General features: G+C 49.2%; 1 protein-coding gene across 1 annotated transcript; it reads right to left on the bottom strand.

The window, feature by feature from the left end:
- Nucleotides 1-414: 414 nt before the first annotated feature.
- Nucleotides 415-15,681, bottom strand: CCDC188 (coiled-coil domain containing 188). The gene is made up of 11 exons (XM_027847493.1): nucleotides 15,641-15,681; nucleotides 13,608-13,776; nucleotides 10,580-10,705; nucleotides 10,280-10,372; nucleotides 9,529-9,606; nucleotides 6,492-6,551; nucleotides 5,896-5,960; nucleotides 5,535-5,592; nucleotides 3,998-4,041; nucleotides 2,058-2,278; nucleotides 415-463 (listed from the first exon to the last, which is right to left on the bottom strand). The coding sequence occupies exons 1-10, from the start codon at nucleotides 15,679-15,681 to the stop codon at nucleotides 2,083-2,085; spliced, it is 930 nt and encodes a 309-aa protein (XP_027703294.1). The 3' UTR covers nucleotides 415-463; nucleotides 2,058-2,082.
- Nucleotides 15,682-24,286: the final 8,605 nt, after the last annotated feature.

A 24,286-nucleotide genomic window follows, 5' to 3' on the forward strand; every position in this document is an offset into this window, starting at 1 on the left:
TTAGCACTTTGAGAAATGGAAACCAAAGGCCCAGAGAGGGCTCGGGACTTTCCTGGGCTCACACAGCAAACCGGAAACCAGGTTTTGTGACTCCTAAGACCTTTTGATGTTGCCACCATCTCCTCCCCGCCCCCTCTCCACCTTGGCCAGTCACCTCACAAGCCTATTCTCTGGGGCACCTATCCCCTGTGGAGATTGGGGGGGAGGAAGAGAGAGAACCTGGTCAGGAATGCGGGGGGGGGGGGGCTGGAGGAGAAGGGGAGGAGCAGGGACCTGGCGACTGTTTCCAAGGAGAAACACAAACATGCATCGTCTCAAATATCAGAAATTTCTATGTGACGTTCTCCAGGGCCCAGCCCTCCAACAGAACAGGGTTGACAGGTCAGGGAGTCCCCAGCTGGTTCTCATCAACTGCAGAGAAAAGGGAGGCAGCCTGGAGAGAGGGGCCTTGTCCTCTTCTTCCCTGGAAAAGTGAGTCAATTTTGCCTCCTCTCTGACCCAGGGTCATTTTGCTGCTCACCCCTGCCCACTCTGGTCTGGCCTCCTGGGGCCTGGCCAGAGGCTAAAATCCAGCCATCCCCTTAGAGACCATCTCCTCCAGTGTCCTCATTTTATAGAGGAGACTGAGCCTCAGAGAAAGGTGGCTGGGTGACCTCAGCGGTCCCTCAGCCAACAGCGTCATTTTTCTTCCCACTAGCAATAGTTCCATTTTGTATTATTTGTAAAAAATTACATCCTCTTCTTCCAATTGTGAAGTGCTTGCCTCAGAATTCCCCTACTATGAGGCATACAGGTTAAGGAGGATTACCCCTATTTTGCAGAGGAGGAAACTGAGGTGGGGGAAAGAGAAAGTGAGAGAGAGAGAGAGGGAGAGAGAGAAAAGAGGAGAGGAGAGAAGACAGAGAGAGAGAGAGAGAGAGAGGGAGAGAAAAGAGGAGAGGAGAGAAGACAGACAGACAGAAAGAGAGATAGAAAGAGAGAGAGAGAGAGAGAGAGAGAGAGAGAATGACTTTCCCAGAGTCGCAGCTAATTAGCGTGAAAGCCGTCTTGGAGTCTCTTGACCCCAAACCTAGATCTTTTCCTTTAATCCTCCTCCTCACCTGTGTAAAGTCCCTTCCATGCAACTCCCTCCCCCTGCTCAGTGGGGCATCAGGCCCAGTACTTGCGCTTCTCTGGTAGGGACAGCCCCTCCCCAAAGGCAAGGCTGGTTGTAAAAATCTCTTCTAGAAAGAATATTAACCTGAGTATCAAGAGACTTAGTGTTCAGGCTACCTGCTCCCCCTTACTTGCTGGGTGGGGAGGTGGGCAAGTCATTTTCCAATCTAGGCCTCAGTTTTTCCATTATTTTATAGGAGGGTAATGATTACTGCTTTGCCTCATTCACAAGGCCATGGCAGGATCAAATGTCACCGTAGAAGGTGGAAGGGTGTGTTAGAAATGGTGTCCCGGAGCAGCTAGGTGGCGTAGTGGATAGAGCATTGGCCCTTTAGCTAGGAGGACCTGAGTTCAAATCTGACCTCACACCAAACACTTGACACTTACTAGCTGTGTGACCCTGGGCAAGTCACTTCACCCCAAATTGCCTAAAACCAAAAAAACCCCCCCAAAAACCCCAAACAAACAAAAAAAGAAATGGTGTCCCTAGGAAGCTCAAGGCTCTAGGGACTTGGAGGGGGCAGGAGGATCTTCCAGGCAGTGTTTGTTATAGAAGGCTGAATTTAGAGTCCAATGAACTGGATTTGAATCCTGGTTCTGACATAATACCCATGTGACCGTGGCAAATTTACTTGGCTTCTCTGTGTCTCAGTTTACTCATCTATAAAATGGACAGGATGCCTCTTATGTCCCATATGGCTCTAAGATACTGATCTCATAGTTAGAATCCTGTTCCTACTATTAAAGTCTGTGCTGTGTGGGCAATCACTCCAGCTTTTGCCCTCATAAGGTAAGGGGATGGGGGTAAAGCCTATTCCTGCTGTGACTTCTCTGGCAGAGGCAGTCAGGTGTTGGCATGCTCATGAGGAGGACCCAGCCTCATGTTTGGGGACATAACTCACCTCCCGGTGGCATGAAGCTCTGGGCCTAAAATGGCAGGAAGTCATCCACTTCCACCCTGAGGAAGGGGTCACACCAGGTTCGGATGCTCCAGACTGTTTTCTGGCTAATGATCAAGGGAAGAAGGCTCTTATAGGGACTGGAGTTCACTACATAGAGGTAAAACAGAACACTGCAGATGACCAGGCACAAACCCGCCTTGCTCAAGATTGTCCAGGATTTCCTGAGGGGAGAGGAGAGAAGAGTAGAAGAGAGGAGGTAGGGAAAAAGTCCCTCCCTGACACTGCTCTTCAGGGAGGGCGCACTAGCATGGTGTAAAAAGCACAGGACTTGGATAAGAATCCCAGCTCTGACATTAATTCCCTTTGTGACTTTGGGCAAGATGCTAAGCCTTTCTTGACCTCAGTTTCCTTTTATATAAAGTAAGAGACTTTGAGAGGATGATACCTAAGGTTCGTCCCAGCTCTGACATTCTACTTTCTATTTACTAGTCCTTACATTCCACGGTCTAGGAGCTCCTCCAGCCCAGATATTTTTTTTTGTTCTGAGGTTTCTTCTAACGCTGACATTCTGTGTTCCAAGGTTCCTCCCACCATTGACATTTTATGATCCCATAACTTTGGGGGGTTTGGGGAAAAAGAATTGAATTGTCAAAGAAGAGACTTTCAGTCCCCTGCCCCCAATAGGTACACTAGAGATTGGGCTAGGAGTTTTGGTCCTAAAGAGGTGAAGAATTGGCCCATGGGCTACGTTCTCAGCAGCCACCACCACCTGCTTAGAATGCTTCCATCACTGAACATTACAGCTTTAGCATTTCAGAGAGCATCTGGCCCAACCCCCCAGTCAGTGAAGGAATCCTCTCTGAAATCTTCATTCCACAGAGGGTATCAAGCCTCTACTTGAATCACTCCAGTGACAAGCAGCTCACTACCTTCTAGAGGTAGGCTATTTCCTTACTGGAAACCTCTAATCATCAAAAGCCTCTTTTTCCTGCTAATTAGAAGTCTACCACCTTTTAACTTCCATTTGGTGCCCGTTTCTGTCCTGTGGGGCCCGGCAGAAAAAGGCACATCCTTCTTCCACTTAACAGTCTTTTAAATACTACAGGAAGCCAGCTACCAGGACCTCTCCTTGTCCTAGAAGTCTAAGGGTAAATGTGCCCAATTTCTTGAGTTGATCCTTCTGTAAGATGGTCTCAAGGCCCTTCACTTATCCTGGATGCCCTTTCTGGACGCTTTCCGATTTATCAATATCCCCCCTAAAATGTAGGGCCCAGAACTCCAGAGGTGACCTGACTAGGGCAGAGGACAATAGGGCTATTGCCTCTTTATTCCTGGACACGCTGCCTCTCAGTGCAACCTAAGATTCAATTAACTTTCTTGGTTGCCACCCGATATGCTGACTCATATGAAGTCCACTGAGTCCCTGAGATCTTTTTGAGGCAAGCTGTCATCTCCCCATGTTCAGCTTGTGAAGTTGATTAAAAACCAAACCAAACCCCAAACTCTCAAGTGTATGATTGCATTTTATCCCTTTTAAATGTCCTTTTGTGAGATTTACCTCCATGTTCTAGCCTGCCAGAGTCTTTATTTGGATCCTCATTCAGTTATTCAGTGCATTAACCATCCCTCTAGTATTCTGTCCTCAGCAACTGTCATCTACGCTTTTACCCATCACCCATAAGAATGTTAAGGGTCAAGAGTAGATCCCTGGGGCATTCCACTGGAGGCATACCCTCCCCGGACCCTTGCCACTGATATTTGTGTGTTTTATTTAGCACCACTATCACCAATGGGTGTCAAGGTCTGTTGAATGGCTCCGGTGAGAGGAAGTTACATTGGTGTGATGCTGACCCAACCCCCCTTGAGTGTCAGTGCTCTGGGGGATGAGTTTCCCGTGGAATGGAGAACTTGTGTATTCCAGGAGGACCAGTTCCACCTACCTGGCCATCTGGTCATCTGGACATCTGGAGGGCGGCTGAGATGGCTAAGCAGAAGGAAAGAGGGGGGAGCTTAGTGGGGGGCTGGGAGCTGGAAGGGAATCCAATTCACCCTCCTCCATTTTGTCTGAGGCCTGCACACATGAGGTGTTTGAGGATCCCAGGATTAAGGGGTTAGAGTTGAAAGGAATTTAGATACCATTTTACATTTTTACATTTTTAGAGATGATTTTACAAGAAACTCGGACTCAGAGCAATGATGGCCCTTTGACTCTAAGCTTGACTTCCCCCGTTGGCCATTACTCTGAATCTATGTGTGTGTGTCAAATTCTCCTTTATTTGTTTTTTGTTGTTGTTGTTTTCATTAGGCAATAGTAGTGACTTGCCCAGAGTCACACAGCTAGTAAGTGTTATGTGTCTGAGGCCGGATTTGAACTCGGGTCCTCCTGACTCCAGGGCCAGTGCTCTATCCACTGCGCCACCTAGCTGCCACCACATTCCCCTTTACATACAGACAGCTGATGTGCTCGTTATAAACCACACTTACTAATTCATCAAAACCAGCCCCCTGTGGGGACACCATCTAAATATTTCTCATTAAAAACCAAGGTTAAAAACTGGGCATCTGTGAAAGGACATTGGGCCCAAAGTCAGTTTCACTTCCTAACTTTGCAATTGACCACAACAGTCGTGGGCACGCAAGAGTTTAAGGGGTTACGTGATACTGGGCAAGTCGCTTGACCAGTCTGGGACTCAGGAACCTTAGACCGTAGAACAGAGATCAGAGCTGAGAAAGGGCTTAGGGATCACCAAGCCTAGTGATTCTCAACCTTCGTAACATAAACCCCTGTGTGTGTGTGTGTGTGTGTGTGTGTGTGTGTGTGTGTGTGTAGGATTCAGAGAGTTAGTGCTAGGAGTCTGAGAAGCCATATGTGACCCAAGCATTATCATTTGAATTTTATCCAGAACCAATAAAACGTGTGCTGTGACTTCAGCTCTGTGTGTGTGAATGTGGTTCATGAAGCTTTCCGACATCTTTAAAATGGGATCTCAGGGCTTTGTGATTGAAAAGGTTGGGAAATAATGCCCAAACTTTCCCCACTTCCAGAACTTTTTTTTTATTCAGTTGTTTCGTTCACATTCAACTCTTTGTGACCCCATTTGGGGTTTTCTTGGCAAAGATGCTGGAAGTGGTTTGCCATTTCCTTCTCCAGTTCATTTTACCGATGAGGAAACTGAGGCAAACAGGGTTAAATGACTTGCTCAAGGTCACACAGCCAGTAAGTGTCTGAGACTGGATTTGAACTTGGGTTTTCCTGACTCCAGACCCATTGCTCTATCCACTGCAGTGCCACCTAGCTGCCCAGAATTTTACTGATGGGGAAAACTGAGGTCCAGTAAGGGGGAGTTACCCAAGATCATGCAGTGAGTTAGTGAGAAGGCAGGCCTGATCTGCTCTTTTCCCTGAGCCCACCTGCCTCACTTAAAAATATTTGGCTCCCACTGAATAAATTGTTGGAGGGATGGAAAGTATGCTTACCTTCTTCTTCTGCATAAGCAAGCCTTTCCTGGTCAGAGTTTGGCACCGGGCCTTGTCCCTGTGAAAATCCAAGATAGCAGAGACTGTTCCAGAGACCCTGGGAAATCTAGTTTTCCATGGGCACGTGGATGGGGAGGGGGAGGGGGTTTGGGGATGAAGGTGGCAATGATGTCTTTCATGCTGCACCCCGTTCCCCACTTCCTTCACTCTCTGAATCTGATTGAGGTGGGTGGGGTAGCTAATAAGGCAGAGCAGCTCCTGCTCTCCAGCTCTGGGAAGGGGGCAGCAGGAGGGAAGGGGGGACAGTTCTAGCAGGCTCATTACTACACTCAGCAGGGAGTGCTGTTTGCCTCTTATTCACCGAAGAATTTCCATTCGTATGTCTTCCACCTCGTTTAACACATCTCTAATATCCTTTTTGAGATTCTGAAACCCAGAACAGAGGAAAGAGCATCTGTATTTTCTCAGTCCTCTCCTGCCCCACCCCCCACTGCAGCTGGACACTGACCCTCAGCTTCCCGCAATCTGTTTGTCCCTATTCCACTTCTCCTGCCCCCCGCCCCCAGCTCTGTCTCTTTCTCCATTCTATTGCCCTCTGCTGGCTGTCTGCCCCCCATCCATCCCCCCAACTCAATTCCCTCTTTCATTCCCTCAGGCCATTGTCATCTGGTCCCTCAGCACATCCCTCTGCCCTAAATGCTTTGAGGATGTGTGTGGGTGATGCTTTTTCTGAGCTGCTCAGTCTCTGGGGAAATGAGCTTGGAATGTCCTGGCTTTTATGGAGGGGGAAATAGTTCTCCTGATCCCTGGGTCTGAGCAGGCCCCAAGCTTGGGTCCCCTGTAGCCCTCTCTGCCTCTGCTCCTGCCCTTCCCTGGCTAGGGGGTTTCCCAGAGACCTGGCTGTGGCCAATAGACCTCCCCCCACCCAGTTCCCACCCAGGAGACAAGTCAGCCTACCAGAAGTCCTTTAGCCTGGTCAGTCAAGGACATGTGAACTTCACTCATACCATTCCACACCTGAGCAAGGAGGAACAGCAGATCTGACCACCTCATGGAGCTGACCCAGCTATTCACACCTCTTCCACACCGCCCCCCCCCCCCCCATGGTGGGCTCTACACTGGGTAATCATTTGTTTGTCCACAGGAAGCCCGAAGACAGCATGCCCCAGGACACTCTTCTACCAGTCAGAAGGGTTAGGGATGATACTTGGCTCTGACAGCTGTGGGACCTTAGGCAAAAACCAATATCTGTAAGCCTCAGTTTTCTCATCTGTAAAATGGGGATGACTACCTACTTCACAGAGCTGTTGAGGAAAGTACCTTACCAACCTCGAACTGCTCTAGAATTGAGAGTTATCTTTTCTGTCACTAACACTGTCTTTCCTATCCCCTCATTCTGGTAGAATGACAAAAGGACTCTTTCTTAACTTAGAATGAGGAGTTGTAGAGTTCAGTCATTTTCAGTGGTGTCCAACTCTTCAGGACCCTATTTGGGGTTTTCTTGGCAGAGATCCTGGAGTGGCTTGCCATTCTCCAGCTCATTTTGCAGATGAGGAAACGGAGGCAAACAGGGTGAAGTGGCTTGCCCAGGGTCGTACAGCTAGAAAGTGTCTTGAGGCCAGATTTGAACTCGGGGAAATGAGTCTTCCTGACTACAGTCCCAGCGCTCAGTGCACTATGGCGCCACCTAGTGGCCTCAGAATGAGGAAACTTGGTTCAAATCCTGCCTCTGCCCTTCACGAGCTACGTGACCCTCATCAACCTCCTTTTCCTCATGTGTAAAAGGAGGACCAGGTGATCCTAAGGCTCCTTCCAGCCTCTGATACCCTTTGGTTCTATAAGACCTCGAGGCAAGAGGAAAAGTGAATCTCTGGTGCAGACTGGGACGGCACCAAGAAGCTGGGGAAGGGGCAGTTCCCCAGCATGACCACGAGGTGGCGTAGTGACTCCACACTTGGCCACAGCCTTAAGGGGCTGACTCATACCACCAACTGCTCCCTTTTCTAGAACAACAACAATAATAAATAATAGCCAACATTTATATAGCGCTTGCCAAGTGCCAGACACTGTGCTAAGTCTTTACAATTATTATTTCACTTGATCCACATGAAAGCCCTGGGAGACAAGTGTTATTATCATCCCCTTTTTACAAATGAGGAAACTGAGGTTAGGTGACTTGCCCAGGGTCACCCAGCTAGTAAGTGTCTGAGGCTGAATTTGGTGTTCCTGACTTCAGAAGTGGCGCTCTATCCGTTGCACCACCTAGCTGCCCCTCTGACAAAATACTTCCTCCATGAGGAGTGATGCAAAGATCATTCTTCCCATTTTACAGATGAAGAAACTAAAGTCAAGAGAGCATCGTAGCACCTCCGAGCTTCACAGGAGCTAAGAGGTCATCTGGCCCAAGTGGTCCCTGAAGCAAAGGTTAAATGACTTGATCAAGAAGCACGCCGGTCAATGATGGAGCCTGAATCAAGACCGTCTGACTACCAAGCCTCTGTTCTTCCCACTATGCTAAGGCCGCCTTCCTCTTCCTTCTAAGAGGAATATATATATATATATATATTCCTATATATATATAATATATATATATTATACATAGATATAATTTGATCCTTATTCAAAGCCCAGGAGGTGTTTATACTATCTCCACTATACAGATGAAGAAACTGAGGCAAACAGAGGTTAAGAGACTTGCTCAGAGTCACAGCCAGAAAGTGTCTGAGGCAGGATTTGAACTCAGGTCTTCCTGATTTCAGGCCCAGACCACCCTGCTTCCTCACTGCGTCACATTGAATTGCTTTAAAGTATCTTAGAATTTTATAAACAAAGTATCTTAGAACCTGAAAGACAAATATTTTAAAAATGGTTTTAGATTATAAAAACAGTGTTTTCAATCCTTAGAAATGTACTATCCAACTATTAGAACGTTGTGATTAAGCTTATAAATTTAGAGACAAAATATCCAATATCCCTAGAAACAAAGTATCTTAGAACCTTGGCAACAAAATCTAATAATCCTAGAAATTAAATCTTAGACTTTTTGTAACAAAGTATCTTAGTATAAGCATTCTGGTGGGCACTGAGTTCCTGAGTTATGTTAACATTCTAATCTTATAGAACAACGTTTCTTAGAATTTTAGAAACAAAATATTATAAATTCTAAGAAAAAGGTATCAGAATTTTAGAGACATACTACCTTAGATTTTTAGAGACTAACTACTGTAGAAACAGTATCAGACTTTTCCAAAGGTTTCACTCTTTAGAAATATAGCGTCAGATTCTTAGAATTAAGACTGAAACCCTTAGAGATGGAGGAGCAGAATCTAGGAGAACATTTTGGGCTTTAGAAACCGAATCTGAAATGGACTTAGAAGACTTGATGTTGCCAGATGTTCCTATGGGCAAATCACAGAAGATGCTGAGCTCCAGTTCTCAGAGTCTGTAAAATCTGTAAGATGGCGATAACAATGTAGCAGTCTTTACTGGATCGTGGGTTTGGAAGCCTTATCAAGAGATGTCAACCCCCTTCACTTTTATAGATGGGGAACCTGAGGCCTGAGAAGAGGAGGGGCTTGTGCAGATGCACACAGCTGTGTTCCACGGCTCACATGCAGGATTCAACCTCAGATCTCCTGCCCCAGACTGTGTGAGGCTTAGTACCCACTACTGCCTTGAACACTTTTCACAGTCACAGAGGCTTGGCAAACCTTGAAAGCACTTTAAAATGCGAGCGGCAGTTGCCACTATTGTGGCTATTATTATTACTAGCATTTCAGAGAACTCAGGGGCAGGGCAGCTCCCAGGAATAGCAAGGATTCCGGCTCCAGTTGTCCTCTGGCCCAAGTCTAGTCACTGCTTTCCTCCCACAGAGCCATACTGGGAATGTGTGGACTAGGTCGAAGGCTTATGGGGTGGAGCTGGGGCTCAGCTGGGGTCAGTTTGGTTGGGAGGCTGGGGAAGGGAGTGGGTGACCCTTAGAGATCCCGCCCACCTGACAAGATTGGTAGGTTACCTCTGTGATAGATGTCTTCTTTCTCTCAAAGGCCAGCCTCATCTGCTGCAGCTCTTTCTGGGGACCGGGGAGAGGGAGCCTTAGGAGGGTAGTTCAGCGACTTGGGTTGTGGACTGCCCTTAGGTGAGCGCAGTGCCAAGGAAGAGGGTGCCATACGGGGCAGGGGGTAACAGGAATTTCAAGGAGGGGAAGTCATACCTTATATCACTGGGCTTAAACCTGGCCTCATCTTCATTATCCCTTGCCCTGTGCCAACCCTATCCTAAGCTCTATGCCCTTCCTTACAGGCAGATGTGGGTGAGGTGGTGGGGGAAATAGAGGAGAATCAGGAGGAGGAGACAAACATCTGACAGGAGGCAGTGCTTGCAGGTGAATGGGTCCTTCCTGCCTAGAATGGGGCACAAAGAGCCCACAAGGACCTCTTCCCCCCCTTTCCCCAGAGGATCCCAGTAGCCAGAGTTCCCAGCCCTGGTACTACTTCCCCCAGGCATCTCTCTGGAGGAACTCTTAGGAATATAGGACTGTGAGTTGGGGGAGACCCTCCAGCTCACCCTGGCATTGTCAGAGCCATGACTTACACCCAGAGGTCCTAGACCTGAAGCCCAGGGCACTGGCTGCCTCTGCTGTCAGAGCCACCTCTGGGATTGGAGGCCAACGGGGACCAGAAGCACAGGCTAGCCTTGACTGGGCCAAGTGGCGCCTCTAGATTCTGGGCTTCTCTCTGTCTTACCTGGGACTTTTCCATGAAGGGGTCCTCATGAGGGCAGATTTTTTGTTTTAGCATCTGTACTGTCCTTGGGTCATCCATCATCTGGGGACAGTCCTCCTGGGACGTCCCAGGGAGCCCCCAACAGTTTATCTACCATAGCTGGACCGGGGGAGGTGGGGTGTCCTTCCATTCTGACTGTGCCTCCTCCCCCAACCTCTACCCCTCCCCCAGGTTCTTCCCACCCACCCCCAGACCCCTCTCCAGCTTAAGAGCCCTGCCCCCCCCCCTTCCATCCCCTCCACAGTTGCTGGCATCCCAGGCCCTCACCCAAGACAGGATCTGTAAGTGATGCTGATGGTTGGGGCACATGGACATAAAGTCATGCCTCATCTCCCTTGGCTCCATGATGTCTTTGAGCTGCCCCCTCAGCTCCTGGTTCATATCCTTCTGTAATGAGAGGTTGAAAGGGTGACAGGTAGAGTCAGAGGGCCCAGGTTAATGTCCTAGTCTGCTCCTCACTATCCATGAGATCTTAGAAGCAAATCTTGTAAGGTGTCCGGGCCTCAGTGGCAAAATGAATGAGTTGGATTAGATGATCCCAGGTCCCCTTCATCTCTAAAGCCCATGAAATGGGAAGAAGCCCAATGGGCCCATTTTTTGATGGGAACACTGAGCCTAGGCCCTGCCATGAGGCAGATCTGAGGAGCTGTTTCTATCCTTTCTTCTTCTTGCATTTCTCTGTGTGGCCATGGTCAGGACAAAATCAGAAGGTCCAACTCTAAGATCTGCCCACAGTCTGGCTCTGGGCTCTGAGCTCAGGTCCCTCCAGCAGCCTTGGGCCTGTTCCTTCCTTGTCCCCTTACCAGCAGCCCTCTCGTACGTCAGTGAACCCTGCTTTCAGAGGAGGGACTCTCCAGAGCTGTTATTAAGGGAAGGGGAGAGGGCAGCAGGAAAAGAGGGAAAGGAGAAGGGGGACATCATGCATCTGAAGTGGGCTGTCTATCTGTGAAGGGGTAAGTCCCAAGAATGCCCAGGCCTGGGAAAACTGGATGGGATTCAAAGGATATAGCTCCCCAATCCACCCATCTTCACTTGCCAATGTTATGAATACAAAATTTAGAGCTGAGCGGACACTTAGAATGAAGAATCAGAGCCTGGAGGGACCTCAGAAAAGGGAATGTCAGAGGTGAGAGAGGCCTGAGAATAGGGGATGTCAGAGCTGGGAGGGGCCTCAAAACAGGGGATGTCAGAGCTGGGAAGGACCTTAGAACAGGGGATATCAGAGCTGGGAGGGGCCTAGAACAGGTGATGTCATGGCTGGGAGGGCCTTAGAACAGGAGATGACAGGGCTGGGAGGAGCCTAGAACAGGGGATGTCAGACTGGGAAGGGCCCCAGAACAGAGGATGTCAGAGCTGGGAGATGCCTGAGAACAGGGGATGTCAGGGCTGGGAGGGGCCTCTGATATCTTTAGTCCAACCTCTCTCCACTACCATCTCCCTCTTCCCTCTCTAACCTTCAATACCTCCCTCTCTGTTGGCTGCTTTCCTGCTGTGTACAAATTCACCTGCGTTTTCCTTATCCTTAAAAAACCTTTACTAGACCCTACCATGCCTGCTAGTTATCTTCCCATATGTCTCCTTCATTTCTTAGCCAAATGCCTTGAAAAAAGGCTGCCTTGCCCAGGGCCACACGCACAGCCAGTGAGTGTCTGTGGCTGGATTTGAACTCAGGTTCATCCTGACTCCAGACTCAGGGCTCTCTCCACTTAACCACTTAGCAGTCTCTCCAAAGTTACCAAAGATCTCTTAATGGCCGTATCTAACTGCCCTTTGAAAATCCTTATTCTTCTTGGGCTCTCTGCAGCCATTGACATGGTTGGTCAGCCTCTTCTTGGGGATCCTCTCACCTTTCTTGGCCTCTCCTGGCCCCCCTCTTCCTTGTCCCTCAGTCTACCTTGCTATCATACTCCCAGGCCACATTTCCTAACTGGGTGTATTGTCCGAGGCTTTTTTCTGGGTCCTCTTCTCCTTCCTCTTGACACTGTTCCATTTGGTGATATCAGTAGTCCCCAAAGGTTTAATAGGCATCTCTGAGCAGATGACTCCCAGATCTATGTGCTTTCCCCTATTTATGAAATCTCTTAGCCTCAGTTTTCCTCACCTGTGAAATAGGGATAATCATAAAAGCACCTACTTCTCAGGGTTATTGTGAGGATCAAGTAGGATAACATGCAAACTGGAAAATGCTATAGATGTGTGATGATGATGGTGATGCCACCATCCCACCAATAACCCTGGTTGGCATCCTCCGGGCCAGGCTCACGCTTTCTCGTGCCAACCACATCTTGCTCTCTCTAGCTCCATAACACAGATTGTGTCTGCCCCCTTTCTCTCCCACACTGACCCAGAGGCTGCCAACTTTGGACCCTCACCCTTTCTCCAATGGACTCAGCTCCCAGCTTCTTGTTCCCTTTCCTCTCTCCGGCCGCCAAATTATTTTCCTAAAGTGAAGAATTGACTGTCTCACCGCCTTACTCAATCCATGCCAGTGGTTTCCTATTACCTTGAGGACTGAATATAATAAACTCCTCTGTTTGGAATGTAAAGGTTTTCACCACCTGGCCAGAGCCTCTATTCCCAACCTCATCACATATCACTTCCCTTGAGGTGCTCTAAAGTCTAACCAAACTTGCTGTTCTTCATACCAGATATTCATTTTCCCATCTCTGTGCCTTTGCCCAGGCCATCTCTCATGCCTAGAATGCCCTCCTTTCTCCTCACTTTCACTTCTGGAAAGTCTTGGTTTTCCTTCAAGACTCCACCAAAGTACCGCCTCCTACATGAAGCCTTCCTTCCCTTATCCCAAAGCTGCTAGTGCCCTGCCCCTGCCCCAGGTTACCTTGTATGTACAATATATTTGGTATCTACCCACACATCTACATGTTGCCTCCCCTGCTATAAAAAAAAACAACAACAAAACTCTTGAGGGTAGGAATTGTTTCACTTTTGACTTTGTGTCTTCATCACTTAACATAAGGCCTAACACACAGTAAGTGCTTGATTGACTGGCACACTTTCGTCTTCCGGGCCAGAGTATGCTTTTTTGTATTTTCCTTTTCTCACATGCCAGGGTCCTGGTAGGATCTTAAATGAATAGCTTTAGAGATGTAAGGAACCTTAAGCCCAATCCTCTCATTTGTCACGTGGGGAAACTGAGGCACAGAGAGGTTAGGGGACTTGCCCTGGGGAAGTTTAACTGAGTTCTTCCTGACTCTACTCTCTATCCATTACACAGTTCTGTTTAGCACAGGGACAGTTTAGGGGGGCTTTGGGATCAGGGGGCCCCTACCAGTTTTTGGTTAGCCTGCTCCAGCTCCAGGATGGTGTTCCTTTCCTCATAGGGGTTCAGGTTCACAACTGAGCATCGAAGAAGCCGGGGTTGGCCTGAGGCCGTGTGCGGCTGCATAGGTCGTGGGGGTGGTGGTGGAGGCTGTGGGTACCCGTGTAATCTCTGTCTGCTGTTGGAGGAAGACAAAGCCACAGGCTAGTGAGTGCCCAGGACCTGGCATTGGTTTGGGGCCATGCTATGAAGAAGACACAGGCAGAAGGGGTAAGGTGTGGAGGGGAGGGGGAGAGGAGAGATACAGTGGAGGCCCAAGGACATGATGTGTGTGTGCGTGTGTGTGTGCCTGCTAAAGAGATATAGTGCGGGCTCAGGGACACAGTGAGAGACTGAGGACTTGGCAGGATGTGGGGCTCAGGAATGGTATATAGTGGGTCTGAGAACTGCTGGAGAGTAGGTGGTAGGGCAGGAGGTATGTGAGGTCTTCAAACCCGCTATACACACATGCACAGGTAATTTGGGGGAAGGGCTTTGCTTTTGACTTCTTTAAAGGCAGCCCCCTCACATCTATCCCTAGGCCCGAGGCTGTGTCTTCCAGACTGGAGCGCTCAGAGAACTGAGCTCTGATATCCCTGGACCAGTGAGCAGGGCAGAGGGGAGTGATCAGGGTGGGGTGGGGGTAGGGAGAAACCTGAGATAGACACTGCTGGAGAGAGACCTCTCTCTATGGGCTGAGAAAGATCCAGGATTGGAATTTCCAGGAACTTAGCCCCCATAGATGATCTGGGGTCTGCCTCCTTCCTCACTAACCAGGACTAGTCCCCTTCCCTTGGCTTCCCCCATCTTCTTCCTCTGCCTGTCCTGTCTCTCCTTTTCTCACTGTCTTTTCCTCTGTCTCTCCCTGGTGCCCTTGTTTTTATCCCTCACATCTATTCTCTCTCTCCCTCCCTTTCTACTTCTGCCTCTGTCTCTGATTCTCTTTCTTCTCTTATCTCTGCCTGTTTTTGTTTCTATCTCTGTTCTACTTCTCCCCCCTTCTTTGTCTGTCTCTGTTTTGCTATCATCTCTGTTTTTGTCTCAGTCTAGGTTCTCTGTGTCTCTCAAATTTATTCTCTCCCTCCCTTTCTCTTTGTCATGGCTTTTGTCTCTGTCTCTGCATTTCTATCTGTTATCTCTCCCTTTCTGTATCTGTGGCTAGACTCACAGTTGTGGTAGTCCTTTTTTTTTTTTTTTTTGGCTATGCAGTGGGATTAAGTGACTTGCCCAGGGTCACACAGCTAGTAAGTGTTATGTGTCTGAGACCGGATTTGAACTTGGATCCTCCTGAATCCAGGGCCAGTGCTCTATCCACTGTGCCACCTAGGTCCCCCAGTTTTTTTTTAACATTCCCTCCTGCCTCTCCCCCCAGACTTCAGATGGGAGATGTTGGACAGAGATGTAGGCTTCTGTCTGCCTTGTCCTCAAGGCCCCTGCCTGGATTCTGGATTTCTGCCCAGATCCCCACAGTTTTTATGACTGAAACCAGCCCCAAACCTCTTCCCTTAATGCTCCTGAGACAAAGAAAGGTAGAGGTCTTTGAACTGATAGCTAGAGTTTTTTCTAAACAGAACATCTGAGTTGGAATGGTCCACAGAGATTATATAGCCCAACTCCTGCCCCTGTTTTCCAAGGATGGGAAACTGAGGTCACCTTAAAGATCATATCTAGTCTAATGCCCTGTGGATGAGGAAACTAGTGTAAGATTACAAAGCTAGCAAATAAAAGAGGAGAATTTGAACTCAGGCCTTACTGACTCCAAATACAGTTCTTTTTCCTAAATCTCATCTGGCTAAACTAGAGCTGAGGGGATTGGGCACGAGATGGCCACTCTTAGCCTCAAATCCTATACCTTCCTGATCTTACAGGATGAGTGAGCTGAGGGTCTCCCTCCCCTCCCACCCATTCATTCTGCCCATGGTCTCGGTTCTAGGCCCCTCTGAGCACCTGCTCCCCACCTGCCCAGGGCTAGGGGGATGGAGCTAGTGACTTAGGTTACTTACAATTCCCCGTTTGGGTTAATCCAGGAATCATTATCCATCATGTATCCTCCTAGGAGAGAGACAGATGTGAGCTGCTGTTTGGGAAAGGGGAGTGGGGGCCTGGGCAGGACAGGGTGAGCAGAGGGCTTCCAGCCTGGGGAGAGCTCAGTTTCCTTACTTTTCAGCTTTGGTCTCCCCATTTCTAGAGTGTCAAGGGTTCTCCCCACTCCCTTTCCTACCTTGGCCTTGAAGTCTGACCTCAGTCCTCCTCTCCCATATAGACAATGCAGTTCAGCCCTAACTATGGCTGCCTAGGCCATAGTCAATAGCCTGTCATAATGGGCTTTGGAGGCAGGGGCGTGGCCTGGGAAGGGTGGTAGTGGGGGGGAATCACAATAGGCTCGGAGCTGAACAGGGGAATCTTCTCTGTGTCTTCTCCCCAACCCTGCCCGCTGCTGACAATTCCACCATCAAACCCTTAAAAACCTGTCTGGGATCTTTAAGGTGACAGCATCTCATAAGCTCCAAAAACCAGTCAGTCAGTCAACCAGCATTTATTAAGCACCAACTGTGTGCCAGTCATTGCTAAGCACTGAGGACACACAAGAAAGGCACACGATATTCCTCACTCTCCTAGAGCTCAGTGTAATGGAGGGGACAAGCAAACAACAGTGTGCGCACAAGTAGACGCCTATACAAACAATGAATACACACACAAGTTAGGGGTGATCAACAGATCCTGGAATTAAGAGATGGGGAGGGCTTCCTATAGAAAGCAGGGTTTTAATGGGACTTGAAGACAAGAGGCAGTGATGAAGAGGGAGAGTGTTCTACAGCCAGAGCAAAGGCCAAGAGTGGGGAGATGGACCAGCCAGGAGCTCAGCATCACCAGATCGAAGAGCGTCGGCTGGGGAGTGAGGAGTGAGAAGACTGCAAAGGGAGGGGGCGGCCAGGTTATGAAGGGCTTTGAACGCCAAACAGAGCATGTTGTATTCGATCCTGGAGGCGATAGGGAGCCGTGGGAGTTTACTGAGTAGGGGTTGGGGTGACATGACTGGACTCTGCTTTAGTAAAATTGCTTTGATAGCTGAGTGGAAGGTGGGCTGGAGTTGGGAGGGACTTGAGGCAGGCAGAACCCCAGCAGCTGCTGCCATGGTCCGGATGGGCAGCATCAGAGGAGAGAAGGGGGTGTGGTGTATGCCAGAGATGGCCCAAAGGTGACATTGACAGGCTTTGGAAGTGGATATGGGGATACAGGGGGTGGAGATGGGAGACTGAGGAATCCAGGTCGACTCCTAGGCTGCAAGCTGGATCGATGGGGAGATTGATGTTACCCCCTCCAGGAATAGGGAAGGTAGGGGGTGGGGTCCATTTAAGGGGAAAGAGAATGAGTTCTGTTTTGGAGTTGTTCGATGCCAACTGCTCATCCATCAAGATGTCTGATAGGCATTTAGAGACCGGATGTTAGCAGAGAGCCTGAGGCTGGACAAGTGGATCTAGCTAGAGGGAGAAGGGAACTCAGAGGCTCAGTCCAAACCTCCTTCATTTTACATTTGAGGAAATTGGAGTCCCCGAGAAGAGAAATGATTTGCCCAAAGTCACCCAGGTGGTGAGCATCATTTGGTTTAATCCCCTTCTCACCATTAAAAAAAATCTTTACATGTGTACTGCCATCTTTTGTTTTTAATTAACTCCACTTCTGAATATATGGTCCCTTCTCCCTTATCCAGAGGGCCTCGTATCAGAGAAAGAGAGAAAAGATAGAAACAGCAGAGCCAACCAGTTGTGACCCATGCCCACCCTATGCTGTGCTCCCCACTCGGAGCACAGGCTCTGTAAGGAAGGGTGGAGCAGTCAGCTTTCTCCCTTGGCCTCAGGGACCAACTTTGCCATTATGACAACACAATGTTCCTTCATTTAGTGCTGTTATTTCCACAGACATGGCGGTAGCCAGTGTGTGTGTACGTGTGAATCATTTCTCTCCCACTGTGATCATTTTCTAGATGAGGACACAGAGGCCCGGAGAGGGGAATAATGGCACCTACCTTCCAGGGTCCTTAACACAGTGCCTGGCACATAGTAGTTCCTTCCTTCCTTCCTTCCTTCCTTCCTTCCTTCCTTCCTTCCTTCCTTCCTTCCTTCCTTCCTTCCTTCCTTCCTTCCTTCCTTCCTTCCTTCTTTCCTTCCTTCCTTCCTTCCCTCCCTCTTTCCTTCCTTCCTTCTTTCCTTCCTTCCTTCCTTCCTTCCTTCCTTCCTTCCTTCCTTCCTAGTTATGTCCCCCATTAGAGTGTGGACTCCTTGAGAACAGAGACCTCCCCCCTCTTCCTTTGTATTCCCAATGTTTAGCACAGTGCCTGACAGTTACTCGGCCCTTGACAAATCTTGTTAGATTTTGCATGTGAGGAAACAGGCTCATAAACTCTTGACAGGTTTGGAACCCAGGTTCTCTGATTACAGAACCAGCCCTCTTCCTGTTACATGTTCAGTTGACTTAGTAGGAACTGCTCGTCCTCTGCTGGCAAAGCCTTCAAGAAAACCCAGGTTTTCTACCTCCTTCCTCCCCTCCCCCTTGCTACAGCAAGCCATCGGGGGAGGCCTCTTCTGAGATGTAAGTAGGAGTGGTACGAAAGATGCCTTCAGATGAGTCGAATCAGGGGGAGGCTCAAGGGGGTACTGGAGCCAGTTCTAAGCAGCTCACAAAAGCTGATTGTTAAATTTTCAGGGGGACCATTTATATCTTGGAACTCGGCAAATGCTACAAATCAGAGCTTGATTTATTGTTTTGTTGATTGTCTAGACTTAAGAAAGTGATGGAGAAAATGTTAACAATGCAGATTAAACTTAAAAAATGAGTCAAGTGTACATTTCTCCCCCTGGAGAGCCAGTTATTAAATATTTACAAGCACACCTCTGGTCCATCCTGGATGGTGGGGGTGGGGAAATCAGACACCATAGGCTGTAGTTGGTAGGCCAGCTGAGAGAAAGGTAAGTGTGGCTGGAAAGCAAATGAGGGAGAGGAACGACCAGGACTACGAACACTTTGAGTACCCTCTAGATCTGGCACCCTGGGTTAAAACCCCTTTGCTCCACCCTAGTTCCTGCTCTGACTTCTGTGAATGCATTTTTTTTTTTTTTGTTTGTGGCAGGGACCTGTGATTTCCCTTGGTTTAGGGAACTCTCGGGGAGGAAACTCAGACGAGCCCTGGTTCTGCAATTTAGAATCTTAGATCATTGTCTGGTGCAGCGAGAGGTTAAGTGATTAGCTTATCATGTGTCAGAGGTGGGGCTTGAACCCAGGCCACTGATAGTCCGAGCCTAACCCTTCCTTGGACCTGAGGATCCAAACTCTAGAGCCAGGAAGGACTGGTGTCTTCATTTGGTCCAATCCTATCATTTTACAGATGAGGAAACTAAGGCCCAGGGAAGTGAGGGCACTTGCCCAAGGTCACCGAGGTAACCAAGTGGCAAAGTGGGAATTCGAACCCATGTCCTTTGACTCCTCTTTCCACTGTACCTTGCTGCCTCAGTGGTCCAGTCCTTAGTCGTTTTCACTCACCTCTGGACACCTTCCAGCTTGTCGCCGTCCCAGATCTGGACACAATCTGACCAAGGTGGCGCATTCTGATAACAGCCACAAGATGGCAGTGAGTCCTTAGGGAATTGGACCATGGTTTGGGAAGGGGACTGGTGAGGAGGAGGAGGAAGGTGAGAGGAGGACCAGGGCCTCAGAGGGGCCATTTCCTCATCCCCCAAGGGTGGCCCAGAGCCTGGGGGCTAGCTAGGACACACAGAGAGGAAGGGGTTGGAGGTGGTCATTTGGGCAAGGGCTGAAGGTGCAAAGTTCTAGATGTGGGGATTTGAATTGGCAGTAAGAGAAGAATATTGAACCTGGAGGCAGAAAGACCTGAGTTCAAATTCTGATGCACATGTATTAGCTGTGTGACCTTGGCCAAGTCACTTTAACCTCTCTGTGTCTCTGTTTTCCATCCATAAAATGGGGATAATAATAACACCTCAAAGAGGTGTAATGAAGGTGAGAAATGTGCCAGATACATGCTTTGTAAATGTTAAAGCATTATATAAACAGTAGCTATTCTTATAAGCCTTATACAGGGGCCATTGAAGGGGATAGACTCCCCTGGGGGAGCAGAAGGATAGAGCGCAAGGCTCAGTTTCGTCAGGTTCTAGAATGGTCCATCCCCTGGCTGCATGGCACGTGTAGGCCACATAGAAGTCAGCCTACAGCTCCTGGGGGGCTTCTTTGGGATCCCCGTTCCCCAAGGAGAGGGCATTTGGGAGAAGCCAAAACTACCAGGAGAGGATTGAGAGGATCGTGAGAGGCCTTAAAGTATGACTAGTCTGTGATTCACCATGCAAATGTATGCAAAGTACCATGCGATTCCCATCCCTCCTGGGCCATCGTCCTGTGGACTTGGGGCTTCTCTGAAGAAGGCCATCCCCGGAGGCTTGGGGCTTTTCTTTCATCGTAGAGGGCACTGAGTGATGGAGCCCACAAATAGGGTCTCTAAGCCCTGCCGGCCTGGAAGTCAGCCGATCTGGGCTTAGATCTCAGCTCTTCTGCTCACCAGCTGGGCCACCTCGGGCACTTGCCCTATAGAAGCCTCTTTCTCTAATCAATTAATCAATCAAGTTTACAAATCCTATACTATAAGTGCTGTGGTTTTTTTTTTGTGTGTGTTTGCTTTTTCCTTGTATTCCCAGAGCTTAGCATGGTGCCTGGCATATATAGTAAGTGGTTAATAAATGCATTAATAAATGATCGAGTGATGATTAAGGCTAGGTCAGTCAGCAAGCACATAGGAAGCATTTACCATTTGTCAGGCACTGTGCTAAACTTTGAGGATGCAAAGAGAGTCAAAAACACTGTCCTTGCCCTCAAAGAGCTTACATTCTCCTGGAGGTCACTGTATGTACATGAGCCGGCATCCACAGGATACATACCAAGTGGGGGGCCAATAACCTTAGGGAGTAAAGGTGCGAATAATCCCCTTTGCATTCTCTGGCTCACTCAGCTGTTGCGGAGAAAGCCTTGGCAAAGGCAGATGGGGCCAGGGCCTTCCTCCGCTTTTCCCTCAGCCACTTTTTAAATAAATGCTTGTTGGCTATTAACCACCCACTGGCTGTGTGACCCAGGAATAGGCCCCTTCCTTCTTTGAGGCTCAGAAAAATCAACCAACCACAAGCCCTGATAACGTGCCCAGGCTCTGTGCTGAAGGTTGGGGACATGGAGGCAAAAGTGAGGATGAGACGGGCCTGCCCTCAAGGAGATTCCAGTCTAAAACAGAAATATCAAGGCTTCCATTCCCTACTTCACAGGGTCATTTTGAGGAAGGCAAACTTTGAAGGCAGCTGGCAGAGGGGATAGAGAGCTTGCCTCAGAGTGGAGAAGACCTGGGTTCGAGAGGAAGGCCTGTCTCTGACATTTCCTGGTTGTGTGATCTTGGGCGGGTCACTGCAATTGCCTCTCAGTAATTCTCTTAAGACTCCAAATTGTAGGACAGGTGCAACTCTAGACATTGGGAATTTCCACGCTGGGAGTTTCTACTGAGGAAGTCCCAGACCCTGCCCTGCCCGCCCCTCCCAAGCCCTGCAGAAAGAGCCAGCATAATGGCCCTATTAATTCTCAGGGTGACCTTGGACAAGCTCCTTCTCCTGCCTGAGCCTCGGTTTCCCCATGGGTGAATCGAGGGGCCTCTGAGCTCCTTCTGGCCCTGCGTGCTCTGATGCCTCTTCTCTCTCCTCACCTCCTCTCCTCCCTGCTCAGCTTCCTTCTTCAGTTCTGAGAAGTCCCAGTTGCTAAGCGGTGTCTCCCTCTCTGGACAGCCCGTTGCCATAGCAGTCGCTCCCCTGCCCCCTGGTTGCCATGACGCCCTGGGCTGCACACCTGCCCGCTTGATGGGCGGGCCTGGGAGCCTCTGTCTTTCCGATCCCCTCCTGGCTCCCCTCCTTGCAGAGAGGAGGGGGCTGCTGCATCTCTCTGCTGCTCTCCTTGCCTGTCTTGGAGGCTGCATCCTGGAGTTCTGTGGTCTCTGGGCTCCTGGATCCCGCCTGTGGCCTAGAACATTCTCCGTTTTCTGGTCCAGCTGAATGAGTGCTGGGCTTGGAGCCAGGAAGGCCTGGGTCTGAGTCCTCATTCTGCCACTCAGTAGCAGCATGATCTAGGGCCAAACACGTCCACTCTCTCAGCCTCAGTTTCCCTCATCTGCAAAAGGGGGCTAATTCCCCACGGATGGAGAAAATGCTTTGTAAATCTCAAAGGAGCAATTAGCCGCACCCCTTCCTGTCAACAATCCTGTGAATCAGGCAGTGTAGACACAGAAAGGGCACTAGCTCTGGGCTCAGATGTCCTATATTCAAATCTCGCCTCTAGTGTGACTATGGGCAAGTCATTTTAGTCATTCTGGGCCTCAGTTTCCCTATCCGTAAAATGAGGGAGTTGAACTAGACACAGGACTTCCAAGGCCCCTTCTAGCTTCAGAACTGTGACCCTCGGATTCTTTCCAGATCTAAAGGAAGGAAGGAAACAAATAGTGCTACTATATGCCAGGCTCTGTGCCCAACGTTTTACAAATATCATCTCACGTGGTTGATCCTCACAACAACCCTGGGAGGTAGGTGCTATTATTATCCTGATTTTGCAGCTGAAGAAACTGAGGCAGGTGGCAGGGGAATGACTTGCCCAGGGCCACACAGCCAGTATGGGCCAGGTCTTCTTGGCTTCTGGGCTGGCCCTTTAGTCGCTCCACCACACTACCCCTCACTCATTGTTATTATTCTCTTTTCACAGAGGAGGACATTTCGGCTCACAGAGGGTAAGGAGTAGAGCTGGGTGGCAGAGCTCCTGAGACTCTAGGACTCACACTCCCACCGGCGCCCCAGGGCATCTGCGTGGACTGAAGCCAGACCTCCTTATTCTTAGGCATAGCTAGCAACCCAAGGGCTTCTGGGGCCCAGATCACCTTGTCCCCAGTACAACCCTTTGAGTAAGTCAGGGATGGAGGACTGCTCTGTCTACTCTTGCCTGGGGAGGAACAAGATAAAATGGGCCTGGTGGCCACAAGCCACAGGGTCATGGAATCACCACAGAGGCGTCGTGTCTAAGCCACGCCTGAAGAAGATTCCTCCCTACGTCATTCCCAACAAGCGGGCACTCAGCCTCTTCTTGGAGGCCTCCAAGGACGGGTAGCTCACTACCTCCAGAGGGACAAGTCTCATTGCTGGGAAGTTACTCCTGACATCGTGGTGAAATCTGTCTCCCTACAATTCCTGGGGCAGCCAGGTCGTAGAGTGGATGGGGTGCTGGGCCTGGAGTCAGGAAGACTCACCTTCCTGAGTTCAAATCCAGCCTCAGACACTTGGTAGCTGAGTGACCCTGGGTAAGTCACTTTACCCTACTGACCTCAGTTTTCTCATCTGTAAAATGAGATGGAGAAAGAAATGGTAAACCACTCCACTGTCTTTACCAAGAAAACCCCAAATGGGGTCATGAAGAGTCAGACGTGACTGAAACGACAGAACACCACCACCAACTTCACAACTTTCACCTACAGGCCCTGGTACTACCCTCGGGGGCTAAGCCGAAGAAGGCTAATCCCTTTTCCACACCCATAACAGCCCTTGGGAGGCAGTCTGTTGCACCAGAGAATAGCTTTAACAGGATTCTATCTAGCTCATAGATTGGGGACCTTAGAGTTCACCTAGTGTATCCCCTCATTTTGTGGAGGAGGAAGTTGAGACCCAAGGAGATGAATTCACTTGTCCAAGGCCACGCAGGAGTCAAGAGATCTCACCTCAAATTCTGCCTTTGATTTTTACAAGCCACAAGGGCCAAGAAACTTCTTCTGAGCCTCAGTTTCCTCATATGAAAAATGGGCACATGTGCTAGGAAAGTTCTTTGCAAACTAAAAAAGAATTCAAGTTCTGCAAATCAGTGCTATTTTTCGAACTATTGAAATACTGATGTGCTACATTGTGCTTCATTTTGACCAGTATTTAGAGCAGTAGGAGGGTAGCCCTTGAGGCAGTGACTCAGAGTGTTATACCTGGTTGACCACCAGGTGGTGCTCTAGGCCCAGTCTCCTCCCGCGTACCCTCCATAGCGCATGCCTGGGTAGAGACTTATCCGGGACCCAAGCTCCCAAAGTTCTTTTTGTGCCAAGGCCAAAGTCTGGTCTTGTCTAGACTAGGTATGAAAACATGCCCACGATAATTCACAACTTCTGATTTGCTTGGATCTCGTCCCCATTCCCACTAAGACTCTCGTCAAGTCATAGAAAATGAAAGGAATGTTCATTCGGACCATCAGAGGTTCACATCTGGATTCAATGTATGTTAACCGTGCATTAAGTAGAACCTGAAGGATGGAGGTTGACGTTGCCTCCCGGATGAGGGCTCCCTTCTGCTTCCTGCTAAGCTTTTGACTGCCCCGCCTGCTCTCTGTCTCTGTGCCCCCAGCAGGGAGCACAGTGCCTGGCACCTAACAAACGTTTGCTGATTGACTGATCAATTGATTGCTAGACTGGCAGGTCATGATCCTGGCTGAGTGCTGGGCAGAGGCAGGCATCTGTGGAGTTAACGGCCCATCGCTGGAGGCTCTGAGGTCAGGAGCAGTAATGACTCAGTGTTACCTGGAAAGAGGAGTCCCCC

The sequence above is a fragment of the Vombatus ursinus genome, unplaced genomic scaffold (genome assembly GCF_900497805.2).
Source record: "Vombatus ursinus unplaced genomic scaffold, bare-nosed wombat genome assembly UNPS02015411.1, whole genome shotgun sequence".
Classification (NCBI taxonomy): domain Eukaryota; kingdom Metazoa; phylum Chordata; class Mammalia; order Diprotodontia; family Vombatidae; genus Vombatus; species Vombatus ursinus.

What these genes read in the sequence shown, in the direction of transcription:
- CCDC188 (XM_027847493.1), bottom strand. Translation starts at nt 15,681, where the DNA reads ATGATGGATAATGATTCCTGGATTAACCCAAACGGGGAATT. An exon ending in AGCAGGCTAACCAAAAACTG is followed by an intron (nt 10,706 to 13,607) that starts GTAGGGGCCCCC and finishes CTCTCATTACAG; the next exon opens with AAGGATATGAACCAGGAGCT. An exon ending in ATACGAATGGAAATTCTTCG is followed by an intron (nt 5,593 to 5,895) that starts GTGAATAAGAGG and finishes GGATTTTCACAG; the next exon opens with GGACAAGGCCCGGTGCCAAA.